The sequence below is a fragment of the Phyllobates terribilis genome, unplaced genomic scaffold, assembly GCF_046119375.1.
Source record: "Phyllobates terribilis strain yellow unplaced genomic scaffold, ASM4611937v1 Scaffold_3__8_contigs__length_932513732, whole genome shotgun sequence".
Lineage (NCBI taxonomy): Eukaryota > Metazoa > Chordata > Amphibia > Anura > Dendrobatidae > Phyllobates > Phyllobates terribilis.
In genome coordinates, this window is record NW_027362763.1 from 724,080,654 (window position 1) to 724,096,330 (window position 15,677).

Sequence of the window (15,677 nt, forward strand, 5' to 3'; positions counted from 1 at the left end):
CCAGAATGGGGCATTACTATAAGAAGGAGACCAGGATGGGGAATTACTATAAGAAGGAGACCAGAATGGGGAATTACTATAAGAAGGAGACCAGGATGGGAACATTACTATAAGAAGAGGACCAGAATGGGGCATTACTATAAGAAGGAGACCAAGATGGGGCAATACTATAAGAAGGAGACCAGGATGGGAACATTACTATAAGAAGGGGACCAGGATGGGGCATTACTATAAGAAGGAGACCAGGATGGGAACATTACTATAAGAAGGAGACCAGGATGGGGCATTAATTTAAGAAGGAGACCAGGATGGGGCATTACTATAAGAAGGAGACCAGGATGGGAACATTACTATAAGAAGAGGACCAGGATGGGGCATTGCTATAAGAAGGAGACCAGAATGGGGCATTACTATAAGAAGGAGACCAGGATGGGATCATTACTATAAGAAGAGGGCCAGGATGGGAACATTACTATAAGAAGAGGACCAGGATGGGAATATTACTATAAGAAGGGGACCAGGATGGGGCATTACTATAAGAAGGAGACCAGGATGGGGAATTACTATAAGAAGGAGACCAGTATGGGAACATTACTATAAGAAGGGGACCAGGATGGGGCATTACTATAAGAAGGGGACCAGGATGGGAACATTACTATAAGAAGAGGACCAGGATAGGAACATTACTATAAGAAGGGGACCAGGATGGGGCATTACTATAAGAAGGGGACCAGGATGGGGCATTACTATAAGAAGGAGACCAGGATGGGAACATTACTATAAGAAGGAGACCAGGATGGGGCATTAATATAAGAAGGAGACCAGGATGGGGCATTACTATAAGAAGGAGACCAGGATGGGAACATTACTATAAGAAGAGGACCAGGATGGGGCATTGCTATAAGAAGAAGACCAGAATGGGGCATTACTATAAGAAGGAGACCAGGATGGGAACATTACTATAAGAAGAGGGCCAGGATGGGAACATTACTATAAGAAGAGGACCAGGATGGGAACATTACTATAAGAAGGGGACCAGGATGGGGCATTACTATAAGAAGGAGACCAGGATGGGCAATTACTATAAGAAGGAGACCAGTATGGGAACATTACTATAAGAAGGGGACCAGGATGGGGCATTACTATAAGAAGGGGACCAGGATGGGAACATTACTATAAGAAGAGGACCAGGATGGGAACATTACTATAAGAAGGGGACCAGGATGGGAACATTACTATAAGAAGGGGACCAGGATGGGGCATTACTATAAGAAGGGGACCAGGATGGGGCATTACTATAAGAAGGAGACCAAGATGGGAACATTACTATAAGAAGAGGACCAGGATGGGAACATTATTATAAGAAGGGGACCAGGACGGGGCATTACTATAAGAAGGGGACGAGGATGGGAACATTACTATAAGAAGGGGACCAGGATGGGGCATTACTATAAGAAGGGGAACAGGATGGGGCATTACTATAAGAAGGAGACCAGGATGGGGCACTACTATAAGAAGGGGACCAGGATGGGGCATTACTATAAGAAGGGAAACAGAATGGGGCATTACTACAAGAAGGGAAACAGAATGGGGCATTACTACAAGAAGGGGACCAGGATGGGCAATTACTATAAGAAGGAGACCAGTATGGGAACATTACTATAAGAAGAAGACCAGGATGGGGCACTACTATAAGAAGGGGACCTAGATAGGACATTACTGCAAAGAAAGCGGCCCTCCAAATTCACATTTTTTCTATGTGCGGCCCATATACCCAGCCGAGTTTGAGACCCCTGCATTAGACTAAGTCGACCGATAGTCTAATGTGTATGGGGGCTTCCGAATTCCTCTCCAACAGATGATGTTGAATTTCAGCAGCAGATTCTTTTGTTTTCCTGAAAAGAGCAGCTGCCACATTAGTCTGGCAGCAGCTCTCTCATAGAGAACACAGGAGCGCTTAGCTGAGCATTCCCGAGTATGGGGGCGCCGGGAGAGATAGCTTTTAAAGACTCCTAGGATAACAAGGAACAGTCATAATATCTTTCTATTAGCTGGAAATTACTCCAGTGAGGGTTCTGGTTTATGGCCAGGAAAGAAATATTTCCAGGAACTGAAACGTTTCTACTAAATAAGTTATTTCTGTCCTTGATTAAGCCAAATAGCGTAAAAACGCTGGACAGATTTATGCATTTTCTTATTCTCATTCATTCCTATTATTTGATGTGGCATGAAATAAACAGATGCAGATTTTGACCAAATGAACCAATTTTCATAAAGACATCAGAAATATATGATGAAGTAGTGGAAAATGAAATGAAAGTCGCAGTCTGGTGCAAAAGTCTATGTCCACGTGATCCTGATGACAACTGTACTCATCGCTGACATTCTTTCTCCACATACGTGAAAAACGGACCGATTATTCTGATCAGACTTTGATCAGAGTACGTCATCTGAGTGCGGTCCGATTTTTTTCATGGACCCATAGACTTGCAATGCCGATTTTGACCCAACCCCTCAAAATCGGTCATGTCTCCGATTTTTCTGCTTCCTCACAGTACCAATATGGAGCGTTAGACAAAGGCCTATCAGCTCACCATCTCCATTTAGACACCTAAAGTAGATACTTTTTTTCAGGATTTTGCACCCAAAAAATTATATTTGTTGCATTACTGCCATTTTTTAAAATAACCTTCTTAGTTGTGAATGTGCTCAAAACAATAAATGTTGTGCACTATGTGATCCACTTGATTGACACAATTTGTTTAGTAAATCTCTTTCAATGTTCTCTTTCTCTCGTAGATGATTTACTAAGGGGGTCCAAGGTCCCAATGAACCCACCTAGTTAGCGCCACTATTAAAACTGTAGTGTTGATTGACATCATTCACTTTACTATAGAATGTACCGAAATATGTAAAAAAATGTAAAAAGTGTGGTGAAATAAAGAATAAAAAAACATGGATTTCCTCCATTGTTTTTTTAGAGGTTTGTTTTTATGTCGTTCAGTATGCGGTAAAAATGACCTGACAATATGATTGTTAAGATCAGTTCAATTACGGCAATCCCAAACGTAGACTTTTTTTTTTTTTTTTTTACATTTTAGTAGTTTACAAAATTCTGAACTTTATAAAAAAGAAAAAATGTCGGTGTGTCGCCATTTTTAATTTTGCATCCATAGAGATATGTTGGTGGAGGGGTTGTCTGTGGGGTGCAGAAAAGTGATGGGTTTCAAATTTGCATGTTTTTTTTTTAAATATTTTTTATTACATTAATTTATTTTTTTAGCCCCTTTACCCCCACCTTTCCCCAAAGAACTTGTAATTGTCTGATTGCTGCAGTATATTCTGCAATACTCCAGTATATAGTCAAAATAACGATCTCCAATGAAGACTAGGCTGTGGCTCTGCTTCGTGTTTGTACAAAGATGGCAGCAACAGGGGTCTTCTGATGGCCACCAGATGGACAGGGTAACACAATGGCACCATGAGATTATGTCACAGGAGAAGGATGGGTGTCCGAACAGGTGTGCAACCACTTTGCAACCGTTTAATTAATGCCTTCAGAAATTAACAGCAGAATCTAAATGGTTAAAAGCAGTGATCTGGGTTAGCTCCAGTTGCTGCTATTAGAGGCTGGTGCAGGCGGTAAAACACAGCCACCACTTGAGTGGGATCAGCTCCAGAACTTGGTCCAGAGCTGCTATAAATATATACATCACAGGTCATTAATTGGTTAAGGGAATCCGAAGACCTTATAAAAAGACATCAGTATTACAAATGGTACAGAGTAGGCAGGGGCTTGTCTACTCTGCAGAAGTTCCCTGTTTAGTACAAGTCTTCAGCTCTCTGGTTTATACTTCATACAACGGCACAGAACACAAACATTCTGTTCTTTTCCCACAAGAAGTGTAATTTATCCCAGGCTCCATTATCCAACCAGTGCCACTATGAACTGCATGTGAACTCCCAGAGGATGGCTGTTCTCTATTAGTTAATTTCAGTTTTTTTTGGGGGGGGGAAAGGTAATAATACAAAAAAAATTGTAATTCAAGACTTACAGATTTCAATATGCTGACAGCTTCCTTACTAAGCCACACAGGGTACAGGACATCATCGTGCAGGATAGATTCGAAGAGGTCATCTTCATTGTCTGCCTCGAAAGGTGGTTGACCTGCCATCATCTCATACATCAAGACGCCTAGTGCCCACCAATCCACCGAGGGCCCATATTCTAATTCCTGTAATATCTAGAACAAGCATATTAACATGATAAATTTCAGATGAGATATTTAAACATTTCCACGTCAGTTCAGAAGTGGTGGTAAAGGCAATGCAAAAATGTTTGATCCAGAAGACCTCGTGTTCTGCTCATACTAACGTAGATAATGGTTCCAGACCTTCAATCAAAATGCTGGACATTTTCAAAGAGTAACAAAACTTTTACAAAAAGTTGTGCTGATGTTAAAGCTATGATGATGACGTCAAGCTATACCCGGCCATCTGCTGTGACTTGCGCTTTTTTCTCTTACCTCACGGAGCATGCGCAAAGCGGAGCTCACAGGGAGCGCACTTTGTTTCCTCCCGTTTGGCTGAGCACAGTGCCACAGCGCTCTATTGCGCAGGCGCGGGGAGGTGAGAGAAAAAAATGCACGTCACAGGGCCCTGTGACGTGCGGGGAAGGGGATATGATAAAAGTGACAAAGCCTGTGAAAAAACAAGAAAATAAAACTACATCTTTCTGCATTCAGACCTCTGCTATGGGCCATACAGGTATGTATAGATTTACTTTTCTATACCCTGTATGGCCATAGTAGAAGTCTGATAACTCCAAGGTGGTGACAGATTCCCTTTAATACCAGAGGAGGTCTGGACTCTGCAGTTATGGAGTTAGCAAAGCGTTGGTGACTTTTCAGCCCTCTGCACTCGGCCCCCTGCTCTGTAACGTTACGTGGTCTCCACTTCACGGCTGAGTTGTTGCGGCTCCTTCCACTTCTCAATAATATCACTCACAGGTGATAGGGGAAGATTTAGGAGGGAAGAAATGTCATAAAAGGACTTGTTACATCGGTGGCTCCTATTACAGGACCGCACTGGTATCAGTGAACTCTTCACCACCAGCCGTTCCGGCATACAGTATGGCAGGGAAGGCAGAGGTTATACACCGGTGGCAAGAGGCCGGATGTTATACACTGGGGGCGAGGGGCCGGATGTTATACACTGGGGGGTGAGGGGCCGGATGTTATACACTGGGGGGCGAGGCGCCGGATGTTATACACCGGTGGCAAGAGCCCGGATGTTATACACTGGGGGCGGGGGGCCGGATGTTATACACTGGGGGGCGAGGGGCTGGATGTTATACACCAGGGGCGAGGGGCCAGATGTTATACACTGGGGGTGAGGGGCTTGATGTTATACACTGGGGGCGAGAGGCCACATATTATACAACAGGGGAGAGGGGCCGGATGTTATTCACTAAGGCTGGGGGGCTTGATGTTATACACTGGTGGTGAGGGGCCGGATGTTATACACTGAGGGCGAGAGGCCAGATGTAATACACCGGGGGTGAGGGGCCGGATTATTATTATTATTTATTATTATAGCGCCATTTATTCCATGGCGCTTTACATGTGAACGTTATACACTGGGGGCGAGAGACAAAATGTCATACACTGGGGGTGAGGGGCTTGATGTTATACACAGTGGACGAGGGGCCGGATGTTATACACCGGGGGCGAGGGGCTGGATGTTATACACTGGGGGTGAGGGGCTTGATGTTATACACAGTGGACGAGGGGCCGGATGTTATACACTGGGGGCGAGGGGCCGGATGTTATACACCGGGGGTGAGGGGCCAGATGTTATACACTGGGGACGAGGGGCCGGATGTTATACACCGGGGGTGAGGGGCCAGATGTTATACACTGGGGACGAGGGGCCGGATGTTGTTCACTAGGGGTGAGGAGCTTGATGTTACACATTGGGGGTGAGGAGCCAGATGTTATACACTGGGGGTGAGGGGCCGGATGTTATACACCGGGGGTGAGGGGCCAGATGTTATACACTGGGGGCGAGGGGCCGGATGTTATACACCGGGGGTGAGGGGCAAGATGTTATACACTGGGGACGAGGGGCCGGATGTTGTTCACTAGGGGTGAGGAGCTTGATGTTACACACTGGGGGTGAGGAGCCAGATGTTATACACTGGGAACGAGGGGTCAGATGTTATACAATGGGGGCATGATGTTATACACCGGGAGCTACAGGAAAAACCTGAATTAAATTATTAAGACGTGTGTCTCAATACTTTTCTCCATATAGTGTAGGAGATAAACTTCAGGAGAATCACCCAACGTATACTACCGGCAGAAGGCTGTTAGATCGGCATCTAGTGGGATTTGATGCTTATAGGTTCCCATTAAAAATAAAGTATATGTAAAGTGTAAAGTATAAATTATTATGTTTTTTTCATTACAGTATACCTTTACATAGAGCAACATATTCCACTACATTATTCTATAAAAAAAAAGATATACTAATGCACACAAGCTGGCTGCTGGATGATGGTCAAAAGGACACAGTTTTGGCCTTTGCCGAGTGAATGAAGCCCTAAGGAAAAGTTTGATGCAGCACATATATGCCACTGGCTCTAAATTTTATGTGCTAAAACAATCACCAAGATGAAGCAATAGTGAGCGCTGAGCCTGTCCAGCAACTTGCAAAGACATCAAGGAGCCACCGGACGTGTAACAGTTTCAAGCGATGCTCCGGGGAAGAATACCTATGTAATACCAATGGAACCACTAGGCTATATTTAAAATTCCAGAAGAAAAAGGAAGATGCACGCCTATATGAATAGCCTTTATTAATTCTCTTGTTTTCATGTGATCAGTACCTACCTCGGGAGCGATGTAGTCTGGCGTACCGCAGAAGGTCGTTGTAGTTACGCCATTCAGAATTCCCTCTTTGCACATCCCAAAGTCCGCCAGTTTACAGTGTCCTTCTGCGTCCAGAAGTATATTGTCCAGTTTAAGATCCCTGGAAAAGGAATAATAACGTTTTACACGCAGCTATAAAATAATCTAGTAGTAATAGTTCTTCATGTTATTTTATTGTTAGTATTAATAGTAGGATTCACTTGCCGAAGAGTTTAACACATTGTATCCCTCTATAATTCAATGTATTTAAGGAAGAACCCGTTATCTGACCTGAATAGTCTGATTGTATTTCCCATAAAATAACAATTCTGGATCATGGGTTGTTGTTTTTTAGAATTCTGTTTTATAACATTGCTTTGTTATTCGTCCTGGAATTTGTATAAATAAATTGATAACAGGGTATATAGTCCCCTTGTCAATAGGATTTGTCTACGAAGTCTGACGTTTCAGAATGAGCAGAAATACATCCTATTACCAAATGTAACAGTAGCACCCAGTTTTCAAATCAGTTCATACATTTTTAAGAGGAATTACAGAGAACTGGGAATAATGTAAGAGGTCTAATAAAATGTGCGCTTTAATTCTTATTTCAAGGATCTAATGAAACAGACGTGTCAAGAGAGACCCTAAGGAGTTCAGCTTTACAAGGAGCAAAAATGACTGTTCAAACCAAGCTCCATGCACCCATGACATGCGTTCAGTGCACCTTCCCACCTACTTTTTTTCCATCGATATGCCTCTCTCTTTCTTGATTGACAACTCTGGCTTTATAGGAGCAGAGAAAGGAGGAGATAGACAGAAAACAAGGAGGGAAGGTGCTCTGATCTGCACACAAAGGATGCACCGACCTGCTGTGCTTGGTTTGAACAGTCATTTTGTGCTGACAGAGTCCCTTTAAATTACATATTCCTAATTAAAAAAACAAACGAATATAAAGGGGATATTCCCAATATTAAACGTTATCCCTTATCAAAAAGAGATGGAATAGCTTTGTGACACCTGGGGGTCTGACCTCTAGGGCACCCAGCAATCCTGAGAATTGGGCTTTGCAGAATCCTGTCTACAGTGAGCGGAAATCAAAGATGCATTTCTCTGCTCCATTCATTGTCTATGGGACAGCAGGAGATAGCCTAGCGGTATACTCACTTGTCTTTCTCTAGCAGTCCCTTGGACAATGAATGGGTAATGAGCACAGTAAGGCCTCACTCATTCAAAATACAGCTCCACACAAGTACCAGGTTGTATGGGACCTCAATACAGTGTCCACAAAGGTATATGTCTGGAACTGCAGGCATTTCCCGTACCCGTATCCAGGGTTGGACTGGCCCACCAGCGAATCGGAGAATCCTCCAGTGGGCCCTGGCTTCTCCTTCAGGAGAGTTCATAGTGCAAACCTTGCACCTGCTATGGGGCTCTTGAGTGGGGCAGAAAGGTGGGCCCTGAGAATCAAATCCTCTGGTGGAACCAATGTTCTTCAGTCTGACACTGCCCGTATCTTCTATAACAACCATAAGGCAACATTGACAGTTCTTGAATGCAACTCATTTTACCCCCAAGCATTTTTTTGCTCAATAGTTTAATTGGTTGGTTGCAAAAATATTGCTTGAAAGCTGCATTATAACAGGTAGAGAGAAACCTCTCCAAAACACTACATCGTTGAGTAGACCTTATCCAGATCAGGTTTCCTATTTTTAGTTCTTCCACATAGTTTCCATACCGGTCATCTTCTTTAAGAAGCCCAACGCTCTAGAAGGCCACTTTTCAATGCTGTCTTGGGTGATTGTCTCAAAGAGGTATAACAACTAGAAATACACTTCTCTTGCACATTTCACATCTAGGTAGCAAAACTGGCTGTATGAATGCGACCTACAAAATGTCTTGTCATTGTCGGACTGGGGTGGCAAGGGTCCACCAGTAACATTGACTCTGGGGACCCAATGCTTAGCTATATGCAAATATTACATTTCCCTCTTTCACTATTTTACTGGTTTCTATATACAATTATAAATGGGTAGTTTTTTTTTACATGAATGATGAGATGCTGCCTTTGTCTGTATATATTGAATCAAATGTATTGGGACTACTACTGCTCATGTGGGGCCCACCGGGAGATTTACCTGTGCCCTGGTGGGCCAGTCCGAGCCTATGTCTTGCAGCCCATCATCAGTGGTGAATTACATGCCATGAAATAAAAATCCTTATGTGACACAGTAAATGTCGTAATCCGATGTCATCTTCCATTCACATGACAGGAGCCTTTAAGATCAGCAATGTCTGAAGACTTCAGGGTCCTGTTTCTTGGCAAGTTGGAAGCTGGTTAATAATTTGACCTTTTGTGCCCGAGTAAATGCAGAAATGATGAGACAGAACACATTGGCTTTTTTGTGTGATCGGCTCAAAGCAGGGTCTTTAGCAGAGCACAGTCCTACAGTACCAGCCACTGCCGAGGAACCAGAGAAAGGGACACCTGCCGCCATAGTTCATTTCCTACTAAGAGACTTGTCAATGTGCCTAATTATACAAACTCTAGCCCAAAATGCCGCCATTTCTCATATCCTGAATCCAGATTAAAAAAAATACAGCAAAAATGAGCTGCATATAACTGTTTCTGGGAAAAAAAAACTGTGCAGCCACTATTTTTGCACCCAAAGTGGTTGTCACCTAGCATTTCTAAGGTCACGTCTCCCTAGGGATGTATGCCATACTTTAAATATAATCATACACAGTATATAGGGAGAGTTTTTGGAAAGTCCGATGACAACCCCCATGGGAGCTGTAAGGCCGGCTGCACACACTGCGGATTCAATGAAGAGTTATCAGCTACTTTTATGCATCAAAATAAACACATGACACATGGATTTTATTGCGGAGAGTTTCAAAGTTTTGCAATGCAAAAGTGAAGATTGCAATGAATTCCGCACCAAAAAATGTACATACTGCAGATTTTAAAGTCTACAAAAGCAGGTCAATTCATGAGCAAAAAAAAATGTCCTCAACGTGTAGCTGGTATTTTTAAAATCTCATTAACTTAGATGTTACTGTATTACGCTGCTTTTCTGCATCGAATTTGCAACGTGTGCAGCACCGGCCTAATACTACTCATCACCACTTGTCAGCCAGACTCCCCAATAACAAATATAACTGTGAAGTTGAATGGCTTTTGAAAAATATTATAAGATGCAATGCTCTTTAGGCTATGTGAACACAGGATTTTTAAATTTTTTTTTAGAGAAAAACCCTAAAAAAAAAACAAAACCTGAAAAAAATGCTTAAAAACACTTGAAAGACTCTTCCTATTTCTATTGTAAAAACACTTTGCTAGTCATATGTTAAGTTTTCTTAAGTATTATTTTTTTTTGCTTCAGATTTTCAAAAAAAACTTGGCGGAAGAATAGAAAAAGCAGGTGACTTCTTTGAATTGGCTCCTGGTGGAATCTGCTCCAAACTAGGTACTGTCCAATTAAAACCCTATAAAAAGTTTTTTTTAAAAAAAAACTCTTCCAAAATGCATCATAATAATAATAATAATAATAATAAATCAACTTCTTCAATGAAGGAGGATTTCCTAAAGCAGTTTCCATTTCCATTGCTCTAAAAGCCTCAGAAAAAAAATCTCTGGGTGCACACAGCCAGAAAGTGCAATTCTAGGAAAGGTCTTTATTGGACTTGCTCCTTTTCGAGCAGGGTTCCCCAACTCCAGTCCTCAAGGCCCACCAACAGGTCATGTTTTCAGGATTTCCTCAGTATTGCTCAGGTGATGGAATTATTACCTGGGCAATACTAAGGAAATCCTGAAAACAGGACCTGTTGGTGGGCCTTGAGGACTGGAGTTGGGGAACCCTGCTTTAGAGGTTTGGCTTTCCAATCATGCCCTCCTGCTATTACCCTATAGCAGTCGTGTATGACATTTCCTCAACCTCACACTTTCACATAGTGATTTTTTTTTTTAGGAAACGCAATGCTTTGGTGATGCCAGAATACAAAAAAAAAACAGTTTATTATAAGAAGACTATAGCATAAATCATCACAGTGCCTCCTACTGGACATTCAGTCCGTTGCCTTTCAAGTTTGCTACATTCCTAATCACACGGAATATATCAGTACCGTAGAGAACACTGACCTCCGAGTGTTAAAACTTCCTCTGCCTTTTAATATATAGATCCATGTGAATTTTCGATTACAGCCATTTAATGGTGCAGCTTTAATTTTTATGCAGCCGAGTACTAATACAGAATTTGCCCCTGACAATCACATTTTATTTTAGAATTTCCTTCTTATTGTAGTCAGTTTTATCTGTCCACCATCAGCCTTGGTTCTTGCACTCAGGGACTGACCTATACAATGGTGATATTACACAGGCAGAACTATAGGGACTCTGCATTACAAATGTATATACAGTATGAATTCTATGGAAAGATGGATGACAATCCTTCCCCGTACTGTAAATACTGCAATTAGAAGGAACCATTTACATGCACCACAGGTCCTAACACATTATCAGCCAGCAGCCACTAAAGGCTTTTTTCCTATATATAAATCTACTGTATATGGAGCATGGTGGACAGCCTTAATGGACCCCACTAAGTATAAGCCATTTATTCTAGAAGGAAGCATTCCTGGTACTTCATATTACATAGTAATCAGAAGTGGACATACCACTGGTGCAACCTGTGCAGCCGCACAGGGGCCTGAGAGGTATGGGGGCCGCTACCACCTCCAAAGCAGGTGGAATTGTGCATAATGATGAGCCATTGGACTGCAAAGTGCCCATATATTGTTCTTGCTCAGGGGCCCTCTTCTGTCTGTGTCCGTTCCGGATCATAATCTACTGCCATGATGGCTTAAAGGGGTTGTCCACTACTAGGACAACCCCTTCTTGAACTAAATGTTTGGCCCCAATAAAATAAAAAAGCCTATACTCACCTCCTGTGCCGGCACTCACCATCCTGGGGCTCTGGTGCGGTAGAGAGACACGTGGTGCCCGGCACCCAATGAGCTCTGGTGTCACTGTCTCCGCCTTCGCACAAAATTGAACTCAAAGAGGAAGTCAGAGATCAGCCGCAGCCCCGACGTCCTCTTCATGTTCAAAACGTATGAATGCGGGGACAGTGATGCCTGCGCTGATTGGGCACCGGGCCCCACATGTCATTCCACCGCACCAGAGCTCCGGGACCACAAGTGCAGACACTGCTGGAACGGCGCCGTCATGGGAGGTGAGTATAAGTGTTTTTATTTTATCGGGGCCAAACATTTAATTTAAGAAGGGGTTGTCCTAGTAGTGGACAACCCCTTTAAAGTTGAGAATAAATAGATATTATCATCTTACAAAGTATTGCTAGGATATGCCATCAATTCATGATCGTTGGGCCCTCAGGAACGAACTGCCACCAATCAAGAAGCGCCAAAAAGTTGGGAATACCACTTAGGTATACAGAGTTAGGGGTATATCTTCTACAATATTGGACTAACATTGATTAAAGGGATCCTATCACATTTCATAAGTTAGTTGTTTTTTTTACCTGATGTAAATGCCGCTGTTCTCCTGAATTTGGTGTTTTTTTTCTTTTTTTCCTACACCCCTCCATTCCTGAGATATGACTCCCTCTTTCCTGTATGTAAATCTAGTTTTCTTACCTAAGGAGTCATGTTCCTCACCTCTTCTCTAAGGAAGTCTCCATGAGGACCACGCCCCCTTGAATATTTACATAAAGGGAAAAAGGGGCCATATCTCAGGAATGCAGAGGCTCAGGAACAAAAGAAAAACAGCGCTGGATTCAGGAGAACAGCGGAATTTACACCTGGTAAAGTAATTATGGCAAATGACAGGTCCTCTTTAAATAACAGTATGCTTTGTGGCACATATGAATAACCCATACCAAAAATCATTTCAAAGTAGAAAATTCAAGTAGAAGAAACATAAAATACAGGAATATCATAAAACAAAGAAATAACCAATACTTTCTCCTTAAATCCCGTGCTAGCTCTGAAAATGATAGCTGGGTTGTCATCACTGAAGGACCAACGAGAACCACCATAGAGATGCAACAGTAGGAGGTTTAACTTAACTTTTTTTTTATTTTTATATCATTACCAAATCTTTGAACTTTTCTAAAAGGGACATGCCACATCGGAAAAAGCAAACTTGCAAATTGTTACTTATATTCGATCTTGAATTGGGAATATGGTTAATGTAAGTTTTAGTGAATATATAATTTAAAGATATATATACCTTCACACAGATTTTTTTCTTATTAATATTATATACTTGCTTCCTAATTCAAAGTTACATTTTTTTTCTGGTTTTGAGAAAATCCATGTCCCACGGATGAAGTTTGTTTAAAAAAAATAATAAACTAAGCATTTCTCCCCTATCCTGGGTCCAGTCCAGGTGTCTATTCTTGTCTACGGCACTGATGTTACATGCAGCGAGCCAATAACTGAGCTATGCAGTTCTGTCAGTTCTGATGGCACAAGCTGCTCTAAGCCGCTAAGCAAAGTTATTAGCTGCAGTGGTCGCGCTGCAGACCATATTAGACACCCGGAAAGTGTCAGAGACTCAACCCTGGACCCTGGGAGGGTGAGTAAAATGCAGTTTGTTTTTATAGCAAACTGCAGCCAGGATAGAGGGGTTTCCCAAAACTAGAAGACTATTTTAAGCCACTTTTTAAATATACTTCAATACATTTTTTAGACCATTTTACTACTTTAGAGCATCTGTAAATTCTTTACCTAGCTGAGTAATCAGCAAAAGTGTTACAAATCTGACAGAGCTCCTGATCCTGGTTGTGATAGCTCTCTGCTTTCTCCTGCCTTCTCCTATTGCTAGAGACAGCAGATCTGAAGGTATCTCAGAAGGCACAAAAAATAAGATATACACAGGAAAGAAAGGACATTAAGAGTAAATAAGTGCAGGATAGAAGATATGTTGATCCATGAAAGCAAGTGAAGACAGCAGCAGTTTCGAAACATGCAGTCCAACCTATATTACCGGGAGAGACACTCTAGCAAGAAAAAGATCTGAAACTTGGAACAAGGTGCAAAATACATATCAGGGGGTTGAAAATTAATGAAGAAATGAAAATACCAGACTGAAACTTATTGCAAGGTTAATACCTAAAAATAACCACTAACATATTTAAAAATATTATTTCCCATGTCAAAGGTGTTGATAGCTTTTAGTGTGTACAGTTACTATGGATTAGTTTATGATTATAGGTCTCTGCTACAATTAGATATACATTTCAATAACATTTTACACTCTATTAAAGTCTAAGTCCGGTTACAAAACAACATGGTTTACCAAATGCAAATGACCAAATCTAGCATGTTACTGCATGCTGCCTTTATGTGGCTTAAAGGAGCTGTTCACTATTCAGATAACCCCTTCTGAATCCCTATTTTTCCCCTAGTAAAATATTAACAAATTCATCTCCGGTGTCAGCACTGGCTTTCCCGGGGATTGCATGACATTGTTGTCATGCAATCCCCGTGGCCAATCAGTGGTGGCTTCACGTTCTCCACCTTTGGACGAATCACTAACAGCCGGAGGAAGTCAGAGCTGCAGCTTTCTCACTTCCTCCAGGAGAACCAGTGACGACACCACCGGAACGGTGGCGGCACCAGAGGTGAGTATAAGTGTTATTATTGTACAAGGGGGAAACATAGGGATTGAGAAGAGGATGTTCGAGTAGTGGACAACCCCTTTAATCGCAAGTCCTGCAGATAAGAAATAAGGCTGTTCGGGCAGCTGATTGCTTAAATTTACTTTTCTACTGGAGAAGCTGTTGTATTTAAATGCTATTAATGTCACAATTATTAGTCTGTCCATCAAGTGTAAGCCCCAGCCATAAATTGATTTTGTCACTACCCACAGGGGTAATTTAATGTGGCCATTGAGATTAATAACAACTCCTATAGAGAGGATCTTAGTTTTGGTTCATAGAGAGGATCACAATAGGGACTCTCTTTTGTGATGCCTACAGTATATACTTTAATAGGGTATATAGAATGGGGTGATCTTCATGAAACAATCCCTTTATGTATCATCAGGTTATACCTAAAGCCCCCGTCACACTAAGCGAGATCGCTAGCGAGATCGCTGCTGAGTCACAAGTTTTGTGACGCAACAGCGACCTCAGCAGCGATCTCGCTACGTTTGACACTTAGCAGCGACCAGGTCCCTGCTGCGAGATCGCTGGTCGTGTCGGAATGGTCTGGACATTTCTTTGATCGTTGAGGTCCCGCTGGGTAGCATGCATCGGTGTGTTTGACACCTTACCAACGACCTTGTTGACGACTCAGACACAGAAACACATAGGCGTGCATCGTTATACAGATCGTTATGGGTCGCTGCATTGCTGCTGTGTCGTTGGGAAGATCTGACTGTTTGACATCTCACCAGCGACCACATAGCGACGCAGCAAGGATCCCTGACAGGTCGTATCGTTGTCGGGATCGCTGTAGCGTCGCTTAGTGTGACGGGGCCTTTAGAGGCCCCATTCACGACTCCTCTGATGGCGGCTTATTAGTCTGATAACAAAATGATTGTCAGTCCGTGTCTGATCCTTATCTCCTCCAACACTATGTATCAGAATAGAGTCGGGAGGTCCTCATACGTTATAGACTTTCAGCTGAGCCTCCTGATATCGGAGGGTCCAGACGACATTAGTCTGATGTGTGAAGGCCTTAAGATCCAGGCACTTATAAGCAGTTCTCAAAAATTGGGGGTTCTAGAGATGGCAATTA

General features: G+C 42.4%; 1 protein-coding gene across 2 annotated transcripts in view; it reads right to left on the reverse strand.

Annotated features, from left to right (window-relative positions):
* Positions 1–15,677, reverse strand: part of PRKCE (protein kinase C epsilon) — a 465,721-nt gene that overhangs the window by 35,664 nt on the left and 414,380 nt on the right. For both annotated transcript variants that reach the window (XM_073672057.1, XM_073672058.1), the window contains 2 exons: positions 6,894–7,032; positions 4,056–4,244 (listed from right to left, as the gene is read on the reverse strand). In XM_073672057.1, coding sequence (XP_073528158.1) covers positions 4,056–4,244; positions 6,894–7,032 — 328 coding nt within the window. The remainder of the gene's footprint in view (positions 1–4,055; positions 4,245–6,893; positions 7,033–15,677) is intronic.